General features: G+C 37.7%; 1 protein-coding gene across 1 annotated transcript in view; it reads left to right on the forward strand.

Moving 5' to 3' along the window:
• Positions 1-19,660: 19,660 nt before the first annotated feature.
• The window catches only part of LOC141440644 (uncharacterized), a 48,981-nt gene continuing 44,290 nt past the window's right edge, over positions 19,661-24,351 (forward strand). The window contains exon 1 of the mRNA XM_074105168.1: positions 19,661-19,835. Coding sequence (XP_073961269.1) covers positions 19,786-19,835 — 50 coding nt within the window. The 5' untranslated portion in view covers positions 19,661-19,785. The remainder of the gene's footprint in view (positions 19,836-24,351) is intronic.

Genomic DNA, 24,351 nt, shown 5'->3' on the forward strand with positions numbered 1-24,351 from the left:
AGTATACTCGGCTGTCGATTATTTTCCATACGTTTTATTCATATGGTAAAAGCAGTGCTCCCGAATTACGCAATAAAAGATAGCACGCACACATAGACACCGATTAACATATTAATCTACATACACTAATTAACAGTAGCGTTGAGTGTACATTTTTAACCCCCGACACCAAAAAGAGGTGTGTTAAAAGATAAGAAATAGTGAGATAAGGAAACGTGGTCTGAAAGAAGACGTAGTGACAAAAATTGAGAAAGGTATGGTGAGATGGTTTGGCCATGTCGAGAGAATGAATGAAGAACGATTGACGAAAAAAGTGTATGAGGCGAGTGTGAATGAAAGTGTTGGAAGGGGTAGACCTAGGCGGACGTTTCGAGACCAAATGAGGGACGTCTTGAAAAAAGGCCAGGTCAAGAGTACCCTAAACCGAAGAGCATGTATGAAGGGAATAATGAAAGTGGACGAAGCGAAACAAGTATGTAAGGATCGTAGCAAGTGGAAAGAAGTGGTCTCTGCCTACCCCTACGGGAAAGAGGCGTGATTATATGTATGTATGTGTATGTTAAAAGATTGACTGCTATGCTTGTCTGTGTGTCTGTCTGTGGCACCGTAGCTCCTAAACGAGTGAACCGATTTGAATGCAGTCTTTATATTTGAAAGCAGGATTTAACCACGAAATTAACTTAATTATGCACACTAAAATTCACACTTTGTTCGCTTTCTAACAAAATTATGCCAGCAATGTACAGCAAAGTAAATTTACAAGTAAGTGTAAATGACAGCCGACAGATACTTTGATTATTACTTGTCAATTTACTTTGCTGTACATTGCTGGCAATTATAATTTTGTTAGAAAGTTATTAAAGTCTGACTTAAAATTTAATAATTAAATTAATGTCATAGTTAAGTTACAGAAATATGTTAATTTAAAAACCTGGCTGCCGGAAACACACTGTATATTTTTTTTATTGTCTATATTTTGGTTAGTGGGGACATTTAATGCTAAACTTAAACTCCTATGTTAGTACGGCCTTAAGGTATGTACAGCTGTTTATATGTACAGTCGAATGCAAAAATATTTATCTAGCTCGCCACTCAAAAATATGTTACCACGTCTTTATTGCGTCAGAATAAGAGTCAATGGTTAGAAATTTTTGCACTCAAATGTACGTATGTAGGGAACAAAGGTATAATAATCCTTAAAAAGTGCGAAAGTATTCTTTATCTACATGCATATCATAACTTCCCTATTATATGTTCAGAAACGACTATCAAATTTTTATTAAGAAACCTGGTATATGCGGGTGCATCTTAATGTTTACATTAAAGTATCGGTAATACTTTTTTTAACAATGCATATCTGTACATATTGTAGAAAACTTATGACATGCATGTAGATAATAATCATTATTCAAAGTCAAAGTCAAAGTCAAAGTCAAAGTCAAAGTCAAGTCAAAATCAAAGTCAAAATCAGAGTCAAAGTCAAAGTCAAAATACAGGCCATATCTGAACATATTATAGAAAACTTATGATATGCATGTAGATAAAGTTATGTATGCGGCTATACACAATTAGGCATTAAAACACTCGTGTGATCTTATTATGAAACTCGCCTTCGGCTCGTTTCATAAAACCACACTCGTACTTTAATGCCTCTCATTATGCACCAGCCACATAAATAACTATTAAAAAGTACTCATAATTTCTATAACTAGTACCAACTATGTCTTTTAGAATTTTAATTTAATACGCCATCGATCCTTAATAAGGCAAAGCTGCGCGCGCGCAAAGGTCGCGTCCGTTACGTTCCCGTACTGACCTTTGTTTTTGCGCCTTATTAAAGGCTTTCAAACACGACATTGTACTATTTTTAGTTCTCGCAGTTGGAGCTATGCGAATTCCTGAATAGAACTTTTAATAAACTACCTAGTGGCTTTGCAACCACCAACCAAGCTTCGCCCAATTAAAACTCGAAAACGCGTTTTCTACAAATGAGGCGATACATCCATTGTTCACCCTCGAAAACCAACACAGACTTCATTCTGTCTATTCTGATTAGTTTCCTTGTAAGTTTGATATACTTACTACCATCCTGAATTTTTTCAAATTAATCCACCCACCGGTTTAGATTTTAGAGGGCGGGGGGGGACGCTTATTTTAATGAAAGTTTGCACTTTAAAGTTGAATATTTTGCAAAAAAGTCCCTGAATCGAAAAATCGTTTTAGCAACCCCGTAATGGTTTTAATTTAATCTAACGATACCCCACACTAAAAGGTCGAATGAGAAAAAAAAAATCACCCCACTTTACGTCTATGGGAGTTACTCCAAAAAAAATTTTTTTTTAAATTTTTATTGTACTTTTTTGTCGGCATAGTTTTCATATATATTCGTGCAAAATTACAGCGTTCTAGAATTTTTAGTCCCTGAGCAAAGCCGCGGATGGACAGACAGATATGGCGAAACTATAAGGGTTCCGTTTTTGCCGTTTTGGCTACGGAACCCTAAAAATAGGCATACATTTGGCCTCAATCTCGCTTGATGGAAGGCGAAGATTAGGCCTAAGAAGGTGCACGTTTGCTTAAAGGTGTCTGTTCACTTTGACCTTAAAGATGTCCAGATTATAGCGTTCCGGAAAAACTGACCTCAGCAGATAATTCCACTCCTTAGCCGTCCGCATAATGAAAGAAGAGGCAAACCGCTTCGTGCGTAATGGAGGAATGTCTACAACATAAGGGTGAAACTGCAGGGCTACTACGAAACTCGAAACTCGAAGTTCGTATCGTACCGTCCCTCTCGCTCTCGTATTAAATAGTATAAGAGTCAGCGGGACCGCACGACACGAACTTCGAGTTTCGTAGTAGCCCTGCTGCTCGCCGCGCCTAGTCGTTCGATGACGTGTCTAATATATTATCAACAAACGGCCATTACGGACCATTGTTGTAGACTTTCGCGCATATCGGTACAAGTACTTTGTTTGCAATAACAAACTATATACATCCAAGTGTTGATTTGATACCAAAACAGCCTGAAGCCTAATCCTTGTACCAGCACAACGCTACCCTTGTAAGTTTTTCTATTACCTAATACATTGCGTGTGTGGCTCATTAACCGTGGGGCGTTGAGCGTATTGACCGCGCAATGAATTAATAGTGAGTCGGTTGCGTCACTGGTCGAGAGCGATCGTGGTTGGGGCAAGTATAGGCGTCCCGTCGATAGCCGCTGGCGCATGATCGAGGGGAAATATCACAGCGGCCAGTTGGAAAGGTAGACTCATTGAGAGGTTTTAGTTAAAGCCGGCGTAAAAACTTTCTTCACTACATCTATAACCGTTTCCTTGCTGTGTAGGTATGTAGGTACTTAGTAACTACAATTTATTACTAATATTATAAATGGAGAGTACTTAACTCTATTTGTTTGCATGTTAAATCTACACGCTTAAAATTCCGATGCTGTTATCTCTATCACTCTGTTAAGAATGTGGTGACTTGAAAGATATTGGTCATTTATCAAAATGCTCAATGGAACGGTCATCTGTTTACTAAATTTGGCAAACTTTTTTAATATGTAATGGTCTTTTGATACTACAATAGCTTCTTAACCTTATAATTAGAAATCGTCTCTCATCTCAGCCTATGTGTCCATCCCAATGCAGGGCACAGACCTCCTCTCACAATGAGAGGGCTTTGGCCGTAGCACTCATGCAGTCTAGTGTGGATTGTGAACACACCGTTGAATATCTTTGCAGGTGTATTTTCACGATGCAAAGCTCCTTTGATGTCCAATGATATGACAAATGTGTATTAATTTTTGTATATAAGTTCCAAAAAAATCGGAGATGCGAACCCTAGCTCAAGCCTACGAGGCTACGACCCTCTGCCTGATAGGCCATAGGTCTAACCACTAGGCTGCCACATTAGTTTTTGCTAAGTACTCAATACTTTTTTTGTAAAAAAAAATACAAGCTTTTATTTAACTTGCAATGTATGCAAGTAAATTTGACCCACTGGTGGATTGAATTGCAATTTCGCATACTTATGCTAATCTGGTGACAATACAATAATCTGATAGTGACATCCTGGCGGTCCAGCCATGATCTTCCCGCAGGAGGGAATTCCTCTTAAGCATCGACTTGAAATTTCGTACGGTAATGTAGTTTAGATGACAATGCAAATACAGTCAACGAAACTCAAGCAAAAAAAGCTTGTATTAAAATGATATTTAAAAAAAATGTAGTATAAGAGCCGGGTGTCGGGGAATATTTTTTAAACTTGAATAACGGAGTAGGTAGATTGGAAATCTTCCAAACCCCTCTCTCATTAAACGTCACATTCGCGCACACCCGCTGCGCACAGTATGCCGCCCCCGACTGGTCAAATGCCAAAAAAAAGTTACATCTCTATTCCAACACACTAAGGTAAATTTTGGCAAAAATATTTAGAATTAAATAAATTCATTTCTATTCGGTGAATAGTTCAATTTAGCAGTGTGTAATTGATTTACTATTTATAATAAAAATGAAACTTTGTATGTATGAAATGAAGTTGAAGTGGGTTGAAAGGGTTGTGCACGCGTGTCCATTAAAGGGATTGTTAATTATTTAATGATTTTGATTGAATGGAAATTAAACCATTGTGTAGTGGCATGTGTCCTCTGTTAGGGCGCTGTCATGTAAAATCCACCATTGTACCCTATTTACAATATTTGCAATGATGATGATGACGATTTCTTCTTTTGTCCCAAGCGAACCTTATAAGGTCCACGGAAGCTACGAAAAATCCTACGATCAGAGGGGCTACCGTCCCACGAAGTTCGATTTTCGGATTTCGGAGTAGCCCTCCAGTTTGCGCCATCCGATTCGGTCCGATTTATCCCCCCCCCCCTCTGAAGCCCCTGTTACACATGCTCGTTAGTAGCACGAGAGAATGCTACTATCGAGCAAATGCTACCTACTAGCATGTGTGAATAGTACCACTACCATGAGTTTACAGTGACCGTACTCGATAGCGACGGCGTAAATTATTTTTCAGTACTTAAGCTCTGAAAATAGGTTGCATTTTACTTGAAATCCGTGTTGTAAATTCGATTTACATCTTTAGGGATGTAAGTAAATTTAAAAATCGAATGGTGCTCCTTTGTATTCACGAACTGGTAGGTAAACAAAGAGATTGTAATGCGTAATACTTACCTCCAAACCTCCATGCTTTCATAATGCTGCTGGCTAGCGCTGGCTGAATGTGCCACAGCAAAGAGCGCGAGGCCATTAAAAAAAAAAAGGTTTGGCGCGATAAATTTTCTTCCGCTCTGTTACAAATTGCGTATATATTTATCGATTTTTTTTATTTCGTCGTATTTGTGATGAAAAGTAGAGTGTTCAACTCGAGTGTAAATGATCAATTACTTCCTCGAACTATAAGCACCCTCGCTCGCTTTGCTCGCTCGTGCACCTAAATATTTTGGGTGTAATTGATGACTTACAACCCTTGTTTATCAATCTTCTGTGTATGGAGAATTGAACAGCGCCTCTACAAATAATTTACGCCGTCGCTATCGAGTACGGTCACTAAACTCATGGTAGCGGTACAGGACATGCTACTATCGAGTATGTTTTTTAGTGGCATGCTCTCTAATAGCAGGTCCTGCTATTAGAGAGCGTGCTAGTTGATGAGGTGGGAGGGGGAAAGGTAATAAGCAAGTGTGAACGCGTTTGTAATGAGCATTCTAGTATTGGTAGTGCTACGAGAGTTGCAAGCAAAAAAAGTTACTAAAGTTGCGAGTTTTTTTTTTTCAAAACGACCTGTTTTGATTCCCGTACTGAGAAGAAGTTTTTTTTTAAATGTTGAATGCAGATTTCTTGTTACTAAAATCGATGACATGGTTCATAAGAATAGATCTTCGTATGTCTTATAGTTTCAGACTTTCCCATACTGACCGATCTAAATGAGACACCCTGTATGTGTAATAAAAGTTCCTAGAAAAATGAAATTATTTATATCTGCCAGCGGTACATGTCGGATTTCTCTGCCTAAGGGCTATATTTCACCGGGACACCATGGCGGCGCAACCAGTAGGGCTACTCCGAAACTCGAAACTCGAAGTTCGTGTCGTGCGGTCCCTCTCGCTCTCGTATTAAATAGTATAAGTGTCAGAGGGACCGCACGACACGAACTTCGAGTTTCGAGCTTCGGAGTAGCCCTGCAGTCGCCGCCACCAACAAAATGTATGCAGCTCTATGAAAAGTATCTCACCTGGTGTCCACTTAGTTGCGCAAAGCTGCATAGGTACATTTTGTTGGTGCCGGCGACTGGTTTGCCCATGGTGTCCCGGTGAAATATAGTCCTAATTGACAATTTAAAACGCCCCTTCGTATTTTGTTCGAGATTTTTGAAAAATTCTTCAACGAATCGGTTCGTCAACAACGACATATTTGAACAAAAAAAGATGCTTATATCCTATTCCACACACAACAAAAACGGGAATAGATATGTAATAGGTGTTTATTTTTATAGGCTTATGTAGCGATTTTAACAAATTGGATTATAGCTAAGTAACAGATGTGCACAACTGTTGTACTCAAAAACACCAATTATAGGAGCGGTTCAATCCGACTTTTGGGTTACCACCTGCCTCGATAGATTTCTACAGTTCGTTCGCGTTAAAAGGCCCCTGTACGCGTTTCGTTCTAATTTACAAGCAGCACTACGGATCAGAACACAACTTGCCACCATCTGGCTCGCTAATCCTGCCGTGAAGCAGCAGTGCTTGCACTGTTGTGTTTCGGCGTGGAGAGTAAGACAGCCGGTGAAATTACTGGCACTTGAGGTATCCCATCTTAGGGCTCTAGGTTGGCAACGCATCTGCAACACACGCATCTGCAATACCCCTGGTGTTGCAGATGCTTATGGGCGGTGGTGATCTCTTACCATCAGGAGACCCACTTGCTCGTTTTCCATCCAGTCGAATGAAAAAAAAACTTTATTAAATTATGCTATATACTATATACTCAGCACGGGTACAATATCCAAAATAACCCTCCCTTGGACAGTCGTGTAAAAAGGTCAACGTGCCGGTAGCCCGTAGTTTGTACGGGCAAAATTTTCAAAAAACTGGCCAAGAGCGAGTCGGACTCGCGCACGAAGGCGCCGTACCGTTATCTATATTATCTCCCGGGACTTGATCATATCCCTGTTTTTATCATTTCCATGCGACATATACAACATTAGACATTAGCAAAAAACGGCAAAAATAACGTCTGTTGTCTGGGAGGTCCCTTTATTATTTTATTTATTATTAATGTACAACTAAATATTCTGTGAATATTTCAAACATCTACTTGTTGCGGTTATTATATAAACGAATAACGGGTTGCGTCCAGTTCTTCTCAGCAGCAGCGGCAACAAGAGTGGTTACAATATATAGTTGAATGACATTTTGACCGGGCACCCTATTGTTTACGTCAGTTAAAATTGAACCAGAGTTAACCCCCGCTAAACCGCTACGGTTTGTTATGGCGATAAGAATCTGGTATTAACATAAAATTCGACACCTGTCAGACAATATGGCGACGGTTACAGTGAACTGCATTAAATAACATATAATAACTAGACTCTACTTGCATTTATTCACAGCTATCTTCATATTTATTTAAAAAAATCAACGCGACTCGGTGGCTGCTGCAACACGCGCACACAACATCTCGAGTCAAACTAAATTTAAGAAAAAAAAAGAAAATCATTTATTCCTGGCAATTACTTAAAAAAAACAGAAGAAAAAAAACGTCTTACGGTCACCAAATCAGTATAATGCCGCCCGTGCGAACGGCGCTGGTCTTTTGGTTTAAGTTAAGATGTGGGTTATCCGGATTTAAATAAATAATTAAATAAATATCACGGGACAATTCACACCAATTAACCTAGTCCCAAAGTAAGCTTAGCAAAGCTTGTGTTATACTAAGCAACGGATAAATATAATTATATAGATAGATACATACTTAAATACATATTAAACACCCAAGACCCGAGAACAAACATTCGTATTTTCATACAAATATCTGCCCCGACACGGGAATCGAACCCGGGACCTCAAGCTTCGTAGTCAGGTTCTCTAACCACTAGGCCATCTGGTCGTACTTCATTAAATATGAGTGAGTTTCACGGTAGATTCTGTTCAAAGCTATCTTCATGCCGAATTTCATCTATATACGTAAAAGGGTGGGAAAGAAAAGAAAATTTTAAAGTTCGCGTTAGGGTTCCGTAGATTATCAAAGCCCGGAACTTTCGCGGCGTTCTTGATCTGTCATAGTGCCTTCTCACTTATCGATTTCCGATATTCAATAGCGATATATCGATACACAACATGTTATAAAAGATTAAAAGTAGAGGTCAACAATAGACGCTTTTATTGTTAAAGAGCGATCTCTTCAATTAACTTTTGAAATATATAAAAGCCTAGTGGTTTGACCTATCTTCGTTTAAAACTCTGAGCAAAATGTGCGGAAACAGAAATACCACAAGCTTGAGGAACATCGTGAGAAATGCACAAATGCGAGCAAAATGAAGGCATACTGTGGAACTATACAATGTTCTGAAGAGGCCTTGCCCAAGTGGAACACGATATGATGATGATGTGAAATATTTCGTGTGAAATACACTGCATTACGAGTATGCAATGAACACGATGAATAGTGAACAATATCATATTTAATAATTCAACATATTCAAGACTTTACACTTTGTAGTCGGGGCAGTATTTGTACGAATAACAGGAGTGAATCTAAAAAAGAAGTCGGAAACTTATGAGAGAGCGAAATCTGTTCCTAGGCACCATGGCGTCGATTTAGATTTAATAAAAATGGCATTCAATTGCAAAAAAAGCCGCCCATGGACACCTACAGCATTATTAGGACTGCGGGTGCGTTGTCAGACTAAAGGGAGATAGGGGAAAGAGGGGGGGGATCTCCCACTCGCCGGACGAAACGCAGTAGCAAAACTACTATTTCACGCCGGTATTCTGTGGGAGTTGGTACTAACCCGGTCGAGCCGGACCATTCGTACTGCAGCCAGAAAGTGGTTCTAGTGAGGCTCTACTTCATAACCGATACTTGACCGATGATCGAACATGGTCGACATTCAAAGTCAAAGTCAAAGTCAAAATATCTTTATTCAATTTCGGCTATAACAAGCACTTATGAATGTCAAAAAAAAATCTACCACCGGTTCGGGAAAACTTCTGTTGAGAAGAATCCGGCAAGAAACTCAACGAGGTATATTTTTAAATTTCTGTTAAAAGTAATCCGCATGTCACGACATTGTTATGATACTTGGTCCTGTGAGTATAATGACTCAATTTTGCTATGAATTCTTGCGTAAAAACAAAAACCAAATAAAATGTAAATACTAGACAAAAATATCCACAATTAAATATTTTGCAAGACTTAACACTACTATTATACTAACAATAACGCATAACGGGTCAAAGTAACCCGATAGACGGTCACGGATCGCGCGCGCAGGTGGTCACTTACCCAATTAGTTAAAAGTTAAAATGGCGACGTGAGAAATCGTCCAATTTACATCGGCGCTACGGAAGTGACACCTGTAGCATACTCGGCTGTTGTAGTGTTAAGTGTCATTTTTGATGTCACTCATCCAATAGCTACCTACTAGTGCTAGCGGTACGCCAAAAAAATCTGTAAATGGTCAAGGCCAAGAGCGTGTCGGACATGCCCAAAATAGGGTTCCGTAGCCATTACGAAAAAAATAAGTAATATTTTTCTAAGAATTTCGTATTTTATACGGAAAAGACGTGGTGGCCTAGTGGTTTGACCTATCGCCTCTCAAACAGAGGGTCGTGGGTTCAAACCCCGGCTCGCACCTCTGAGTTTTTCGAAATTCATGTGCGGAATTACATTTGAAATTTACCACGAGCTTTGCGGTGAAGGAAAACATCGTGAGGAAACCTGCACAAACCTGCGAAGAAATTCAATGGTGCGTGTGAAGTTCCCAATCCGCACTGGGCCCGCGTGGGAACTATGGCCCAAGCCCTCTTGTTCTGAGAGGAGGCCTGTGCCCAGCAGTGGGACGTATATAGGCTGGGATGACGGAATGTTGCATAGTTTAGGTATATTTTATACCTTTGGCTGCTATTTAGTCTTAAAATACTATAATTCTCAAGCAAACTTAACCGTTATAGTTTTCCTTGAAAGTTTGATATACTTACTAAGTACCATCCTGATTTTTTTCAAATTTTTCCACCCAGCGGTTTAGATTTTAGAGGGGGGGGGGAGGGGGACGCTCGATTTTAATGAAAATTTGCACTTTAAAGTTGAATATTTCGCAAACAAATCACTGAATCGAAAAATTGTCGTGGCAAACCCCCAATGGTTTTAAAATACCTATCCAACGATACCCCACACTATAGGGTTAGTTAGTTAGTAGTTAAAAATCACTCCCACTTTACGTCCATGGGAGGCACCCTAAAAAAAAAATATTTATTTTTATACCGTTGTCGGCGTGACTGATATGTATATTCATTCCAAATTACAGTTTTCTAGTACTAACGGTCTCTGAGCATAGCCGCGGACAGACAGGCAGACAGACATGGCGAAACTATAAGGGTTCCTAGTTGACTACGGAACCCTAAAAAAGGAGTGAAGAAGAAAATATCGGATAGGTTTCAAATAGTCAAAATACCACAAAAGGGACTTTTTGCTTAGAGCAATACGGGGCTGGGTTGGGGAATTTTGTAAAATCCCGGAATTTCAATTGTAACTACCAGATCGAATAGTTTACGCGTGCGAAGCCGCGGGTAAACTCCAGTTAAGTTTAAAAGCTTAAAATAAAGTTAAAATATACATAGAATAATAATTTAAGCGATGCAAAAAAGGAATGACAGCCGAATTCCACCTGTCCTCCGCTGTATAATTAGAAAATTTGGAGTAACACTCGCGGTACGACATTAGTCAATAAGCAGTAGTTGTCAAACTTTAGGTATAATACAAAACTCACATTTACCAAAAGGCTAGATTCCTAAAAATATTTTAAATGATATTGTAACGGATAACTCGCGTCTTAAATCGAGTTTAGCTTGACATGTTTCGGGCTATTTCGTGGCCCTTCTTCATAGAAGCACCCGACTCGGCCACCGCTCTACTCGCGCGACTGCTCGGCGAAACTAACACCGGCGCACAACTACCCGCATTTTATTGTAATTTTTTTTGTCACTGTCAAATGTAGGGTAGCACACAACACTAACAACATCGCTCCGTAAAGGCACGTTCACACCAACCGATGACGCAGCACGACTAGGTACAATGTCGTTTAATATGAGTGAGTCTCACGGTAGGTACTTTCATATTTTAAGAATAAGAATATTTTTATTTCATCATCATCATCATCCCAGCCTATATACGTCCCACTGCTGGGCACAGGCCTCCTCTCAGAACAAGAGGTTATGCAGGTGGTAGGACCTTGTGCAAGGTCCGCCCGGATTGCTACCACCATCTTGCTCGCTAATCCTGCCGTGAAGCAGCAGTGCTTGCACTGTTGTGTTTCGGCGTGGAGAGTAAGACAGCCGGTGAAATAACTGGCACTTGAGGTATTCCATCTTAGGCCTCTAGGTTGGCAACGCATCTGCAATACCCTGGTGTTGCAGTTGTCTATGGGCGGTGGTGATCTCTTACCATCAGGAGACCCACTTGCTCGTTTGCCATCCAGTCGAATAAATAAAAAAAAAGTGGGCTTGGGCCATAGTTCCCACGCGGGCCCAGTGCGGATTGGGAACTTCGCACGCACCATTGAATATATTTTTATTTGCTATTCGCAAATAGATTCACCTAGACAGGAAATATAAAAAAACAAATATTCATTAGTAGCGATGGGCTGAAATTCGTTTTACATTCAGTTTAACCGAATTTCGGCAGCTTGAGCCGAACTTCGGCGTTCGGCCGAAATTCTGTTTAATTGCCGAACATTCAACACTAGAACCGAAAAACTACTCGTACTATTTCGACTGAAATCTATTTATATGCAAGTAACATATGCATCAAAATGAAATAAACTTACAGCCTTATTAAAAGCGAGAACTTTGTTTTCCCGCCATTTCCAATCCGCATGTTTATATTGTGCAAAAAGCCATAATTATGTAATTCATCCTCATTTTTTTTTCATATTTATTGTTAATTTATTGTTGCTAATTTAGAGGATTTTTAAATACAAATTCCTGACAATAAATTTTCCTGTTTTTTTTTTTAATCTTTGCGTAGCCTGCCTCCTTAGCGTGCCTCCACTATAAATATCTTCGGTATGGTTTTTTGCTCTTGTCAAAGTCAGCTGTTCATACTTGTGGCGGCCATTTTTTTTTTTTTTTTTTTTTTTCATTCGATTGGATGGCAAACGAGCAAGTGGGTCTCCTGATGGTAAGAGATCACCACCGCCCATAGACACCTGCAACACCAGGGGGACTGCAGATGCGTTGCCAACCTAGAGGCCTAAGATGGGATACCTCAAGTGCCAGTAATTTCACCGGCTGTCTTACTCTCCACGCCGAAACACAACAGTGCAAGCACTGCTGCTTCACGGCAGGATTAACGAGCAAGATGGTGGTAGCAATCCGGGCGGACCTTGCACAAGGTCCTACCACCTGCAAAATTTTGTGACTTAGCAGGGAGATAAAGGAGGGTCTACGGTCCTCTAACTTTAGCAGAGCCTTGATCGACTGATTAGCGCTAACAGACGTTTATGAATCATGTTTTTTAGCATCGGGCCTTCAAGGAGCCTTCAAGGAGGCTCTAACTTTTTATGAATAAGGCTGTTAGTACCTATGTACAGTCAACGTCATAAATAAGTGATCATTTCTGTACCTTGTCGCTTTCAGTTGTTACACAAATTCGTAGGGCTTTTCAAACATGACGTTAAAATAACAAGGTACAAAAGGGATCACTTATTTATAACGTTGACTGTACCTATAGCTTCACTCTCGTTTGTATTGTAATTTGATGTTAATTGTTAATGTATTTGTTATTTTTGGTACATATTTGTATTGTGTATTGAAATTAAAGATTAAAAGATTCAAAAAGGTGTTTCCATACGAATTGCCGTAACCGAAAAACCTATACATACTTATGGTATGGTCCAAAACCTTTAGTTAGACACTATAGTATTTGCGGTTATCAAAGAAACTTGAAAGGTATGGTAGTTCTTAGGGTCTTTTCATATTTAATGACGCGGAATCGGACAGAAAAAAGCTTTATGTCTAAATTCAAAATTCAAATTCAAATCATTTATTCAGTAAATAGGCCGCAATGGGCACTTTTACAAGTCATTTTTAAACTACCAGCGCTTTCGGAAAGACCATCATTGCCAAGAAGAATGCGCCGCAAGATACTTGGCAGAAAGTAATTTTTTCAACATAAAATAATTACAAATAAAATACTTAAAAACTACAGAATACAATTAAATAAAAAAAATTACAAAAAAAATACAGTGATGTGTGGGGTCCCTTAGTTACAAAACTAAACACTAACTATTATCTACGTTCAGTGGAAGTGTAGACTGCTTCCTCCGTCATAAATTAAAAAAAAAAAATACATAATTCTGAAATTTACATTTCAGGTCAAGTAACCACTAAGCTTTTGTATTCCGAAGGCAAGCTCACGTCTGCCGCCCCCAAAGTTAGCTCACACGAACTCATGTCATGCTCTGAAAGCAGAGCGGTACCGAGGGCATGGTATTGCTTCCGTTCCCATAAGCTCTATGGGATCGACTTGGGAACTTCTACGTCGCGAGCCTGTGACTAGAAATTAAACTAAAAATATACAAGTTTAAAACAATATACAGCCTTAATATAGCAAGGGGATGTAGAAAGTCCCTGAGTTAATAATAAATAAAATTCCTAATCGAAATAATTCAGAGATGTATATAGTCTCTGAATGTCAAAGTAAATTAATTTAATTAATTAAATTATACAATCTTCAGAGGTGTAAAAAGCCTCCAATGTCAAAAATTAAAAATAATTATTAAAATAAAGAGATGGAGATGTATATGAGGTCTCCAAATGTCAAACTAATTCATATTTTTAAATTAAATTCTGCAACGCGGATAACGGCAACAGAACCAGAAACTAGACACGAAATGCGCCGGGACACTGCCAAGTCACACTTCACAACACTATACACAATACACACACACACACACACACACACACACACACACACACACACACACACATAACGCAATCAGGGATGTCGCATCATCACATAACGCAATGGGAGCTAAAAAGACGTCGATACGGCGACCGATGTCGGCCGAGCCATGCCTCTACCTTTACCAATAAGAAAATTATGTCATGAACCATCTTAAATTACCCCACATAGCGTTCATTTTGCTTAAGACAGGGCTTCTGCTAACACTGGATAGTATTAGCAGACAATTTAGTAAGGAACCTTCGGTGCCCGTGTCCGACTCGCACTTGACTGGTATTTAAAATATTGAACTCGAGAAACTTTGAGGAGCGCGATGTTATTAAGGCAGGTGCGTGGCATGCGCGCGAGTCGATATCCTGACCTCTCGACAAACGACGACGTGTTGTTTAATTTTTTTAATGTTCGTCCTTGTCTGGTTACGCCTTGGCTCAGTGTTCAAGTTTTTTTAAAAATTTTATTCTTAACTAGAGTTTACCCTCGGCTTCGCACGCGTAAACTTTTCGATCTGGTATTTACAATTGAAATTCCGGGATTTTACAAAATTCCCCTTGGAATTTTGTAAAATTTGTCATGGTCTTCATTGAGGTTGTATTAAGAACAACTGACCAACATTTCAGGACTAAGCCCAGCGGTTGTTATTTCGAGATTTTATCCCCATCCCGTAGGAGTATTGGGATAAAAAGTATCCTGTTTTAATCCATACTAATATTATAAATGCGAAAGTGTGTGTTTGTTTTGTATGTTTGTCCGTCTTTCACGTCGAAACGGAGCGACGGATCGACGTGAATTTGGCATAGAGATAGTTTATGGGCCGGAGAGTGACATAGGCTACTTTTTATACTCGAAAAATGGACAGTTCCCGAGGGAACTGCGCGCGATAACCGAACTCCACGCGGGCGAAGCCGCGGGTAAAAGCTATAGTCTTAAAATAATTCGGCGGACGACGTATTATGTTGTTGTGTAGAGGGAATATTACTGCAATTTCATCCCATCAGAGTGCAGCACTAACACATGTGTATACCATTATGTTTATGGTTTATGTTTTTTGAGTATTTTTAAATGTCCGTAGGATGTCGTAATATCATATTATTTCAATTAATTTTTCATACTCATGATCCGTCATGGCTACAATAGTACATTGTGTCTTAAGGGCGGTAAATAAGGAATTACGAACGAGAGTCTATTAGAAGCCCGAAGTCAAAGACTGAGGGCTGTAATGAGTCGATGTTCGCAATTATAGTACCTACCGCCCGTGCGACATACAATGTTTTTCATCACATTTGCGAGTAAAATTTTATATTTCTTAAAGTAAAAATATAATTGTTCCAAATATGGGCGATACCTTAGGCTGTGCTCTTGGCAGCGCCGGCCTCCCCCTCCCTCAGCATGTGCCTGAGCCGCATGAGCATGTGGTCCTGCCTGCCGCTACGCCATGCGCAGCGCCATCAGTACGGGCACGGACTCATTTACCGACCACGGGTTTCATGACAAGTACATTACGGTCGAGGGTTTTATTTGGGGGGTTGCAACCAAGGTAGCCTGCATGTTTTGACACTGTTTACGAGCAAGTGTGATGAAAAATATAAAGAGAACTGACGTTGTCATCGCGGTTTCCTTACGGTTTGTGCTAGTGTCGCCCCCTGCGCAGAGCTTTGCCTAATATGCCCTACTATTGATTGTGCTTAATGTAAATAATTTTTAAACTGTATTATAGACCTTGAAAATAGTGTTACTCAGTATGAATTGTAGCGGGCATTTTTTTGTGTAAAAAACATTAAACAAGTGGCGGTGACCGTTTTATTGAAGTGGTGGATTTCATCGAGGTTTGTGGGTCATTAAATTGTTATTTAGTCTTAATGCTGCTAAAAAAACGGACGAACGGACGGAAGGACAGACAGACAGTGAGCGGAGTCTCAGTAATAGGGTTCTGTTTCTTTCTGTTCCTTTGGGTACGGAACCGTAAAAAGGTGTATATATCCAACTTGAGGGTGAAAGAAGTGTCCCCCTTCCTTAGCTTTCTTTATCTTTGTAAGCTACGGATCCCTACACTGAGCAGTGGGACGGTGGTTTAGGAAATGGTAGGTATGTAATAAATTATCGCTTTGAATTGAACTGAACGCCAAATTAGAAGTCAGTGTTAACTTAACTAGATGATGGATATGGATGGAGTATCTAAGTTGGAATCATAATCAACGTATCCTCACTGGTATTCATGAAGATACATCTCAAAAATTTATATAGTTAGAAATGAAATTTGAATAGATCAGTATTGGTTGGAAGAATTTAACCAAATCACAGAGGCACAACGATAGCGTGTTTTAAACAAGCCAGCGCCATCTATGAGAACAATAAAGAACAAAAATACCCTATTTGTTTTTTATGGCTCTGTGCACGACATCGGCGCCACCTAGCGTCCGCAACTTTTTTGGCTCTGATGCTCTGACGTTTTGAAATTTCATCGCGACATTGTGACAAAAATCAGACCTATAACGTATTAATTTATAATACAAAATTACTCTGATACCGTGATTTGGGTGGACAAAAGGTTGTGAATTCATTTTTGGTCATTAAAATTAAATGAGGTAAGTAAAATTTATTCAAAAAGTGTGTTTTATTTTCGTTATGTCAGGGTTTGTTTACTTCATGTTTAGTTGTACTTTTACTGTAAAACGAAAAGATAATGCTTTCTTATTGGTTTCTTTGAATAATAGCAAAATTATATAATTGTTCTTATATCGCTAGTAATAAATTAAATTTCGTCTTCAGATTAAAATGAAGACCGGTTTTGTGAGTAGCACTCAATATTAAATTTCAACCACAAACTGTTTCATAAGGAAAATTGTTGCTGGACATGTCCGAGATGTAGAGAAATTAAGAACAAAACAGGGACAGTGTTTAATAATTCAAGCTCGCATCATAACACAAACATCTATTACTAAGATTAGGTAGGTAGTTAAAGTCTATACAAATTGCTTTGTTAATGACAGATTCATATGAGTATGACAGATGACAGAGCCAGAACTATTTCCGCCATGAGCCATCATGAGCGCTGCGGTAGATTTCATCACCCCCACCTAGTACTTCGCACCCTCCCATTTTTAGTCATACTTGTTAGAGACAAAATGCTGCACTTCGTGATGAAAGCAAGCCGCTTTGCACAGTGATAGTACAAGGTAAACTGAGTGATGTGACCCGCAGCAGCGGAAGTTTCACCCTTTAGGAACAGAGATGGCGCCACTTCTTTAAAAAATATTTTAAAAATTTCTAAAAGCTAAAGTAATGGACTGATTTCAATATTTAATAGCTCAAATGAGAGCCTTTTATATACATTACTTATAAAATAATACAAAAAAAATTACTGGTAACTTTTGGCAAAAAACGCCATATTAAGTTTTTTTTTCTTACCTGATTGGTAGTTTTTACTTGATTGCTTAAAAAAACTGTATGCAACATGAATGGTTTAATGCATATACATATTACTGAGTACATAACAAACATTTTAAAAAAATCGGCAAGCTTAACTGATTAACCTATTTCAATGTTTGATATCCCAAATGAAAGCTCATAACATTCATTATTTACAAAAAAATATTAAAAAAATCTTTACTGAAAACTTTTGCCAACTTTTTTCAAATTTTTTATAATACTTGTTATTTACTCAGAAATATATATAGTTATGCATTAAACCATTCATGTTGCGTACAACATACAATATTTTTAAGCAATCAAGTAAATACTACCCATCAGGTAAAAAAAAAACTTGAAATGGCGTTTTTTGCCAAAAGTTTTCAGTAAAGATTTTTTTAATATTTTTTTGTAAATCACGAATGTTATGAGCTTTAATTTGGGATATTAAACATTGAAATCGGTTTATTAGTTTAGCTTGCAGAATTTTTAGAAATATTTTTTAAAGAAATGGCGCCATCTCTGTTCCTAAGGGGTGAAACTTCCGCTGCTGCGGGTCAAATCACTCAGTTTAGCCTGTACTATCACTATGCAAAGCGGCTTGCTTTCATCACGAAGTGTTCCGGCCAAAAATGGTCATAACAAGTATGACTATTTAATATTTGAAACTGAACGATAAACATTGCACTCATTTTTAAATGAAACAAATAGACTATTTAAAATTGTGTTATCTTCTATCTATATTCTATTTAATATATATATATCATTTAAATAAAAGGCAAAACTGACTAACTGGGTTATATATCAATGCACAGCCCAAACCGCTGGGCCTAGAAACTTGAAATTTGGTACAGGGGTTTCTTTCATGATGCAAGTGAGCACTTAAGAAAGTATTTTTCGAAATCCCCGCGGGATAGGTAATAAAACAGGATTTATATTTTCTTTTCGAAATGGCTCTATTTCTGTAACTATAATTATTAGAGACTTCAAATTTGCCATGCATGTAGGTAATACCCACAGCAAACGAAACACAATACACTGACCTCTTCAAATTTGCTAAAGTTTATCTTTCATCTCCTGGAAGCAGCGTGTAGTAAGAGGTTATTTTCTGAAGCTGGCATCATTTACGACGAAGAGCGTAATCGGTTGCTACCTACAAATGCTGAAAAGCTTGTTTTTTCCATCACAATTTAGCACTGAGCAATTTTTTTTATTAAATTATTGTAATTTGGTAATAATCCATTATAATCTTAAGTAATATGACGTGTCTTTTTTCATGATTCGGTATTCGGTATTCGGCTGAAAAAAGTTGCCGAATAGGCCGAATACCGAATAGTGGCCGAATATTCTTGGCATTTCTAGAAAACACGCTCGAAACTCTCTAGTGTGATAATGCTCTTAGAGTCGTGATGGCGCTGGTGTTTTTAAGAAAGTAAGATAATTATTTATAACTGCATTGACACACACACTGAAACTGATTATTATATTACTGAAATCTACGATGTGCACTCGAATCATCTGAATCCTGACCCACGTGGAACCTTTTCGTAGTAAAAGTCACAGTGATATCGCATTGCTTGACAAGGGAATTTATTATGACACTTACTGTGAGAACGTTCTACGGTGGGTAAATCCAATGGTTCGACTGTACCTAATTTCTGCTAAATCCCATGTGATTTCAGAAAAATCTTAAAAACTACCAGTTTACTAGTAATAGTTTACGCGTGCGAAGCCGCGTGTAAAGTATTTATACTTATTATTTATTATACGAATAGTTGCTTTTATTTACATATGACTCACTATTAAGACAACATAATCTTGTCGAAACTTATCAGCGCTATCAAAATCAGCACCACACATTGTAAAGACTCCGGTAAAATTAAAAAAAGTTGCCCTCCGTAACCATCTTTATGACCGTTCCACCTTCACAATACCGGTTGTGTTTCTCTTTCACGCCACCCCGACTCGTATAGGTGTGATAGAGACGTGGCATCATGCGGCATGTCATGCCAGCCCCAGGTAAGTTCTAAGTTTGAATTATTCGAACGCGGTATTTTCGCGCGAAAGCACGTTGACGCATGCGCGGAGTAACTTTTTAATTTTAATTTTTAACTCTTAGTGCAACGGCCAGTTCTCTATGGATTTTTGTTTATTTTTTTAATTGAAACGCCATGCGTGTCAGTGCATGTTTTCTGAGGATTGCCGAACTTTAAAGGAGTTTTCAGTGTACTCACGGTAAGTCTACGGATTTTAATTTTGTGTGGTAAAATGGCGTGTTAAAATATTAAACCTATTTTGAAAGTCTGCGCAATTAAATATAAAACCCACGATTTAAAAAAGTATCAGTATTTTTTAAACGTGTTTGTTATTTCAGTAACTAATTAAAACTAAAATTTAATTAATAATTTAAATAAGTAAGTGATACCACAGTTTTTTTTTATTTCGAGGTGAACCTTTACGATTATCTCGTAGTTACTTTTAAATATCACTAGGTACTAGAACTTATTACTTTTCTATTTTAAAGCAAAAACTATTTCTGTTATAAAACGGGTACTTATTTTCCCCGAAGAAATCTACAGTCTCCTTTCAACATTGTATGTCTCACGTTTTCTTAAAATCAACCCCTAATCCAGTAATTTAAGAACGTAATAATTTAAAATAACCTATTCAAATGGTAAATTAGCGCATAATAAGTAATAAATTAAAAGTGATTAAATATACCAAAGTGGTTTTGATCTAGTAAGTAATTTATTTGTGACATGAATTTGATTGGAGTTTTTTTAGTTTACTGGTAACACTTAGTTGTTTTTAGTTCACGATAGTCGCTGATATTCCCTATTCTACAAAATCTGTAGCTTAGTAATTAAAAAAAATGGTTATGGTTTTTAAACGTTTCCCATGGCGTCAACTATTGAGGTTGTTGCCCTGTCATCCAACTGAAATAAAAAAAAAAAGAAAATATATAATCAGCAAAATTATGCAAATTATTTTTATAACTTATTAGTAAGATTATAACTACGCTCTATTTATTGATCATTTTGAAGTTAATGCCAAGCAAGCGTACATAAATAAAATAAATAAATAAATAAATATCACGGGACAATTCACACCAATTGACCTAGTCCCAAAGTAAGCTTAGCAAAGCTTGTGTTATGGGTACTAAGCAACGGATAAATATCATTATATAGATAGATACATACTTAAATACATATTAAACACCCAAGACCAAAGACCCGAGAACAAGCATTCGTATTTTTCATACAAATATCTGCCCCGACACGGGAATCGAACCCGGGACCTCAAGCTTCGTAGTCAGGTTCTCTAACCACTAGGCCATCCGGTCGTCTGTACATAAGTGTTTTTTTTAAATAAAATAATCTGAATTAAATTAATCTAAATACAGGCAGACATAGGCACCCAAAAAGGTGAAAACGAATTATTAAAACATAAAACAAGTACTAAGTTCGTAGTATTTTTTAACCTGGCCTTATCGGGGTGGTGATTTAAAAACTCTCTTAAAAGCTACCTAGGACGTCCCAGGACGTTCCAAAAAGCAGGACATTGCCTGGGAAACCAGGACGGTGGTTACCCCATTTTATTGTCGTCCTTAGCCATTTCCATATAACAAACAAAAAGTTGGAAAACCACCGACTTTGTCACTTCAAAGTTCAATATCTCGAAAACGGCTGAACCGATTTTGATAAAACATGTCTAACAACCATCGCTAAAAACCTGATTTCAAATAAAAAAACTTCGTTCAAATCGGTCCTCCCGTTTAAAAGCTACGGTGCCACAAACAGACAGACACATATAGCGGTCAAACTTATAATACCCCTCTTTTTGCGCCAGGGGTTAAAAACAGTTATAAAATTTAGCACACGTGTTACCTATTCTGAACACGTTCCTAGACATAGAGCAAAATAAGTCAATGTTAATAGTAATTTTCTTGTATTATTTTTTAACAACAATCGGCTTCAAACTAGCCAAAGCGGTCCCGTCGTTCTTCGTAATCTCCGTACAAAGAAGAATTGGAATTTTTTGGCTCTATTATTATTCCTAATTCAAATTTGCATAACGTTATTTCGCATAATTATTAATTCATATAACTTTAATTCGCATACTGAATACTAGCGTTATTGCGCTTAACTTAAATTGGGTGCCCAGTACGTAAACAAGTTGACCGGATGCAGTATGTATGTAGATACTGCATCCGGTCAATATTTTCGAGCATATGTTCTGCTATCTCAATTCGATAATATTGACGTATTTATATCTGTCTCGAAAGGAATGATAAGTTAGAAGCACGTGCCCAACCGTCTGTAAACTTACTTATCAGTTGATTATGATAAGCTAAAATCCCACCTTTTACCTAAGCTTTGCATTATCACATCTTTTATTCGTTTGAAATGTGACAATAATCTAAATTTACACATTGGGTCAATCATAACGCCACAATGTGACTAAAATCTTGCCACAAGTACATTTTCCATAATGTTTTTTTTTATTTTTACGTTTTGTCAATTTTTGAACTAACTTGCCTAAAAGAAGAGACGGGTCTAGATATTATAAAGAAATAACTGTCACCTCACAGTCAGCCGCGAACTCAGCTTCTGGGATGCCTAAGTGTAAAAACTTGTAGCAATATCAAAATATACTATTTATCCTCCTGTGCCCTTAGTGTAAGCGTTCGTGTTAATATCTCATTTTGTATGGAAACACGAACAGCGCCTCTAGCGGAACGTTTGCGATGTTCGTGTTTCCATACAAATTGAGATTTTACGCGAACGCGATCGAGACGTATTTTGTAACCGAAAACTTACACTAGGGGTGACTAGGGGTACTGATTCCTAGCGTACTTTATAGAGAACCAATTAACAATAATGGCCAAATGTACTTTATAAAGTACAAATTGTTCATTGAATAAGGAATTAATATCCAAAATAACAAAGCAGGTCAATCACGTGTAGGTCCAAAGCACTAAGTTCGTTAAAAAACTCATGAGGATTAACGGGCGTATTTACGAAAATCCACTGTTAGGTAGAAACCTGCTTTTAAGCAAAATGTACGTCGTGTTGGGTCATTTTACACTGGTTACTGGATCACCCTCAATTTCCACTTTCAAATTAGTTTTGTTATATGTTTTATAGCAGCAATAGAAAAACACCATTATGTATACATTTCACTTGTCTGTCTATCGTGTTTAATGGTATACAAGCCCTGGGACGGACGGACGGAGAGACTAACGAACGAACAGTGTAGTGACATTAATAGGGTTACGCTTGCAGCCAGTAGATTATCCTTTAAAATTTAGTTTTACTGTCCCCATTTCCAACCAGTTATCAATGATATTTGATGAAACGACTGGTAGGTACCTACCATCAGCCAAATATATGGTCTACCACCCTAAAGTTGATAATCCTTTACATGTCATAAAACAATAACGCCAATAGACGTGACTGTCAACTAGAAAGTTCGACTTTAGCGAACGTATTTGATAGGAACTTGTTTAAAAATTGATAGACCACTTATTTGGCTGATGGTACAAGAGGTCTAACATCTAAGCCCTCTTGTCTAAGCCAGCAGTGTCTCTTTCCTTCCTCTGTTATTGCTTGAGCCAGTAGGTAGCATGATAACTTACCATCTGGTAACCCTCTCACTCGTTTGATCATTTTAAAATCACAACCCTTCTTCAGTTCATTACCATTGTAGGAATATCTGTGAAGGGTAAATGTAATCAATTTTGAACCTTGACGCTTGGTGGCAAGGTTTCATTGGACTTGTCTTTGCTTCGTGAGGAGTAAGGTTAGCAAGCAAAGCGAATCTAAATTTTAAAGTAAGCGAAGTAATTTAAGCGCATTGCGAACTTTAATAGTAAATTTTATGTCCTACAGTTTTTTTCTTCAATTTTAATAAAAACTGGATTCTATACTGTTGGTATTCATAACAGTATTTTATCGTCCTCTAAATTGATCAAAAATGTTATCATAGTCTTATACGACGTTTTCCTTTACTTTCTGACAAATAAAAAAAAACTCTGTGACGTCATAATCAGAAATGTGTTGAAATTCGAACATGTGTTGTTTACATTTTTATTTATTCTGGTTAGTACACATTTAAAAACACAGCCCAGAAAATGGCACCATCATTTGATTTCTACCCTTTTTCGTGATTGTGACATTTAATGCTTTGCGAGAGAACTGTTTTGCATGCTATTTATGTCAGTCAATCTGCTTTTTTCTAGCTTTTGGGCATTTTCACTTTAAATGACGGTTTCATTTTGTTTCAGAATTAGGGTTTTGGTGAAGGAAAAAAATGACCTCAATTTTCCATAAGACTTTTATGTGTCCATTTTGTAACGACCTATATAGGTCACAAGTAAACTATATGAATCAAAATTCACAAAACTGACATAAAATACACTTTTTTTTCGTTCAAATCAAGAGCGCTAATGTTTCTGAGTAAGAAGAACTCAAACTTTCATCATTCTGAAAAAAAGCGTCATTTAAAGTCAAAATGTCCTTATGCGTTTTTGAAAAAAATTAGGTATTACCTATAAACCTACCTTTCAACTTAGTTCTTTTTAATAGACTTATCAAAAATTAATCAGAATCAATTGCCGTCTATATTTATAAAAAAGCAGTAATTACGTAATCCTTTTAAAGATTTTTTTGTCTTATAAATGAAATATTAAACCCTTTTCAGCTGACCCTACAAAACCATCGCGAATAAAAGACATGCTATCAACCGCAAA

This window comes from Choristoneura fumiferana, chromosome Z, assembly GCF_025370935.1.
Source record: "Choristoneura fumiferana chromosome Z, NRCan_CFum_1, whole genome shotgun sequence".
Lineage (NCBI taxonomy): Eukaryota > Metazoa > Arthropoda > Insecta > Lepidoptera > Tortricidae > Choristoneura > Choristoneura fumiferana.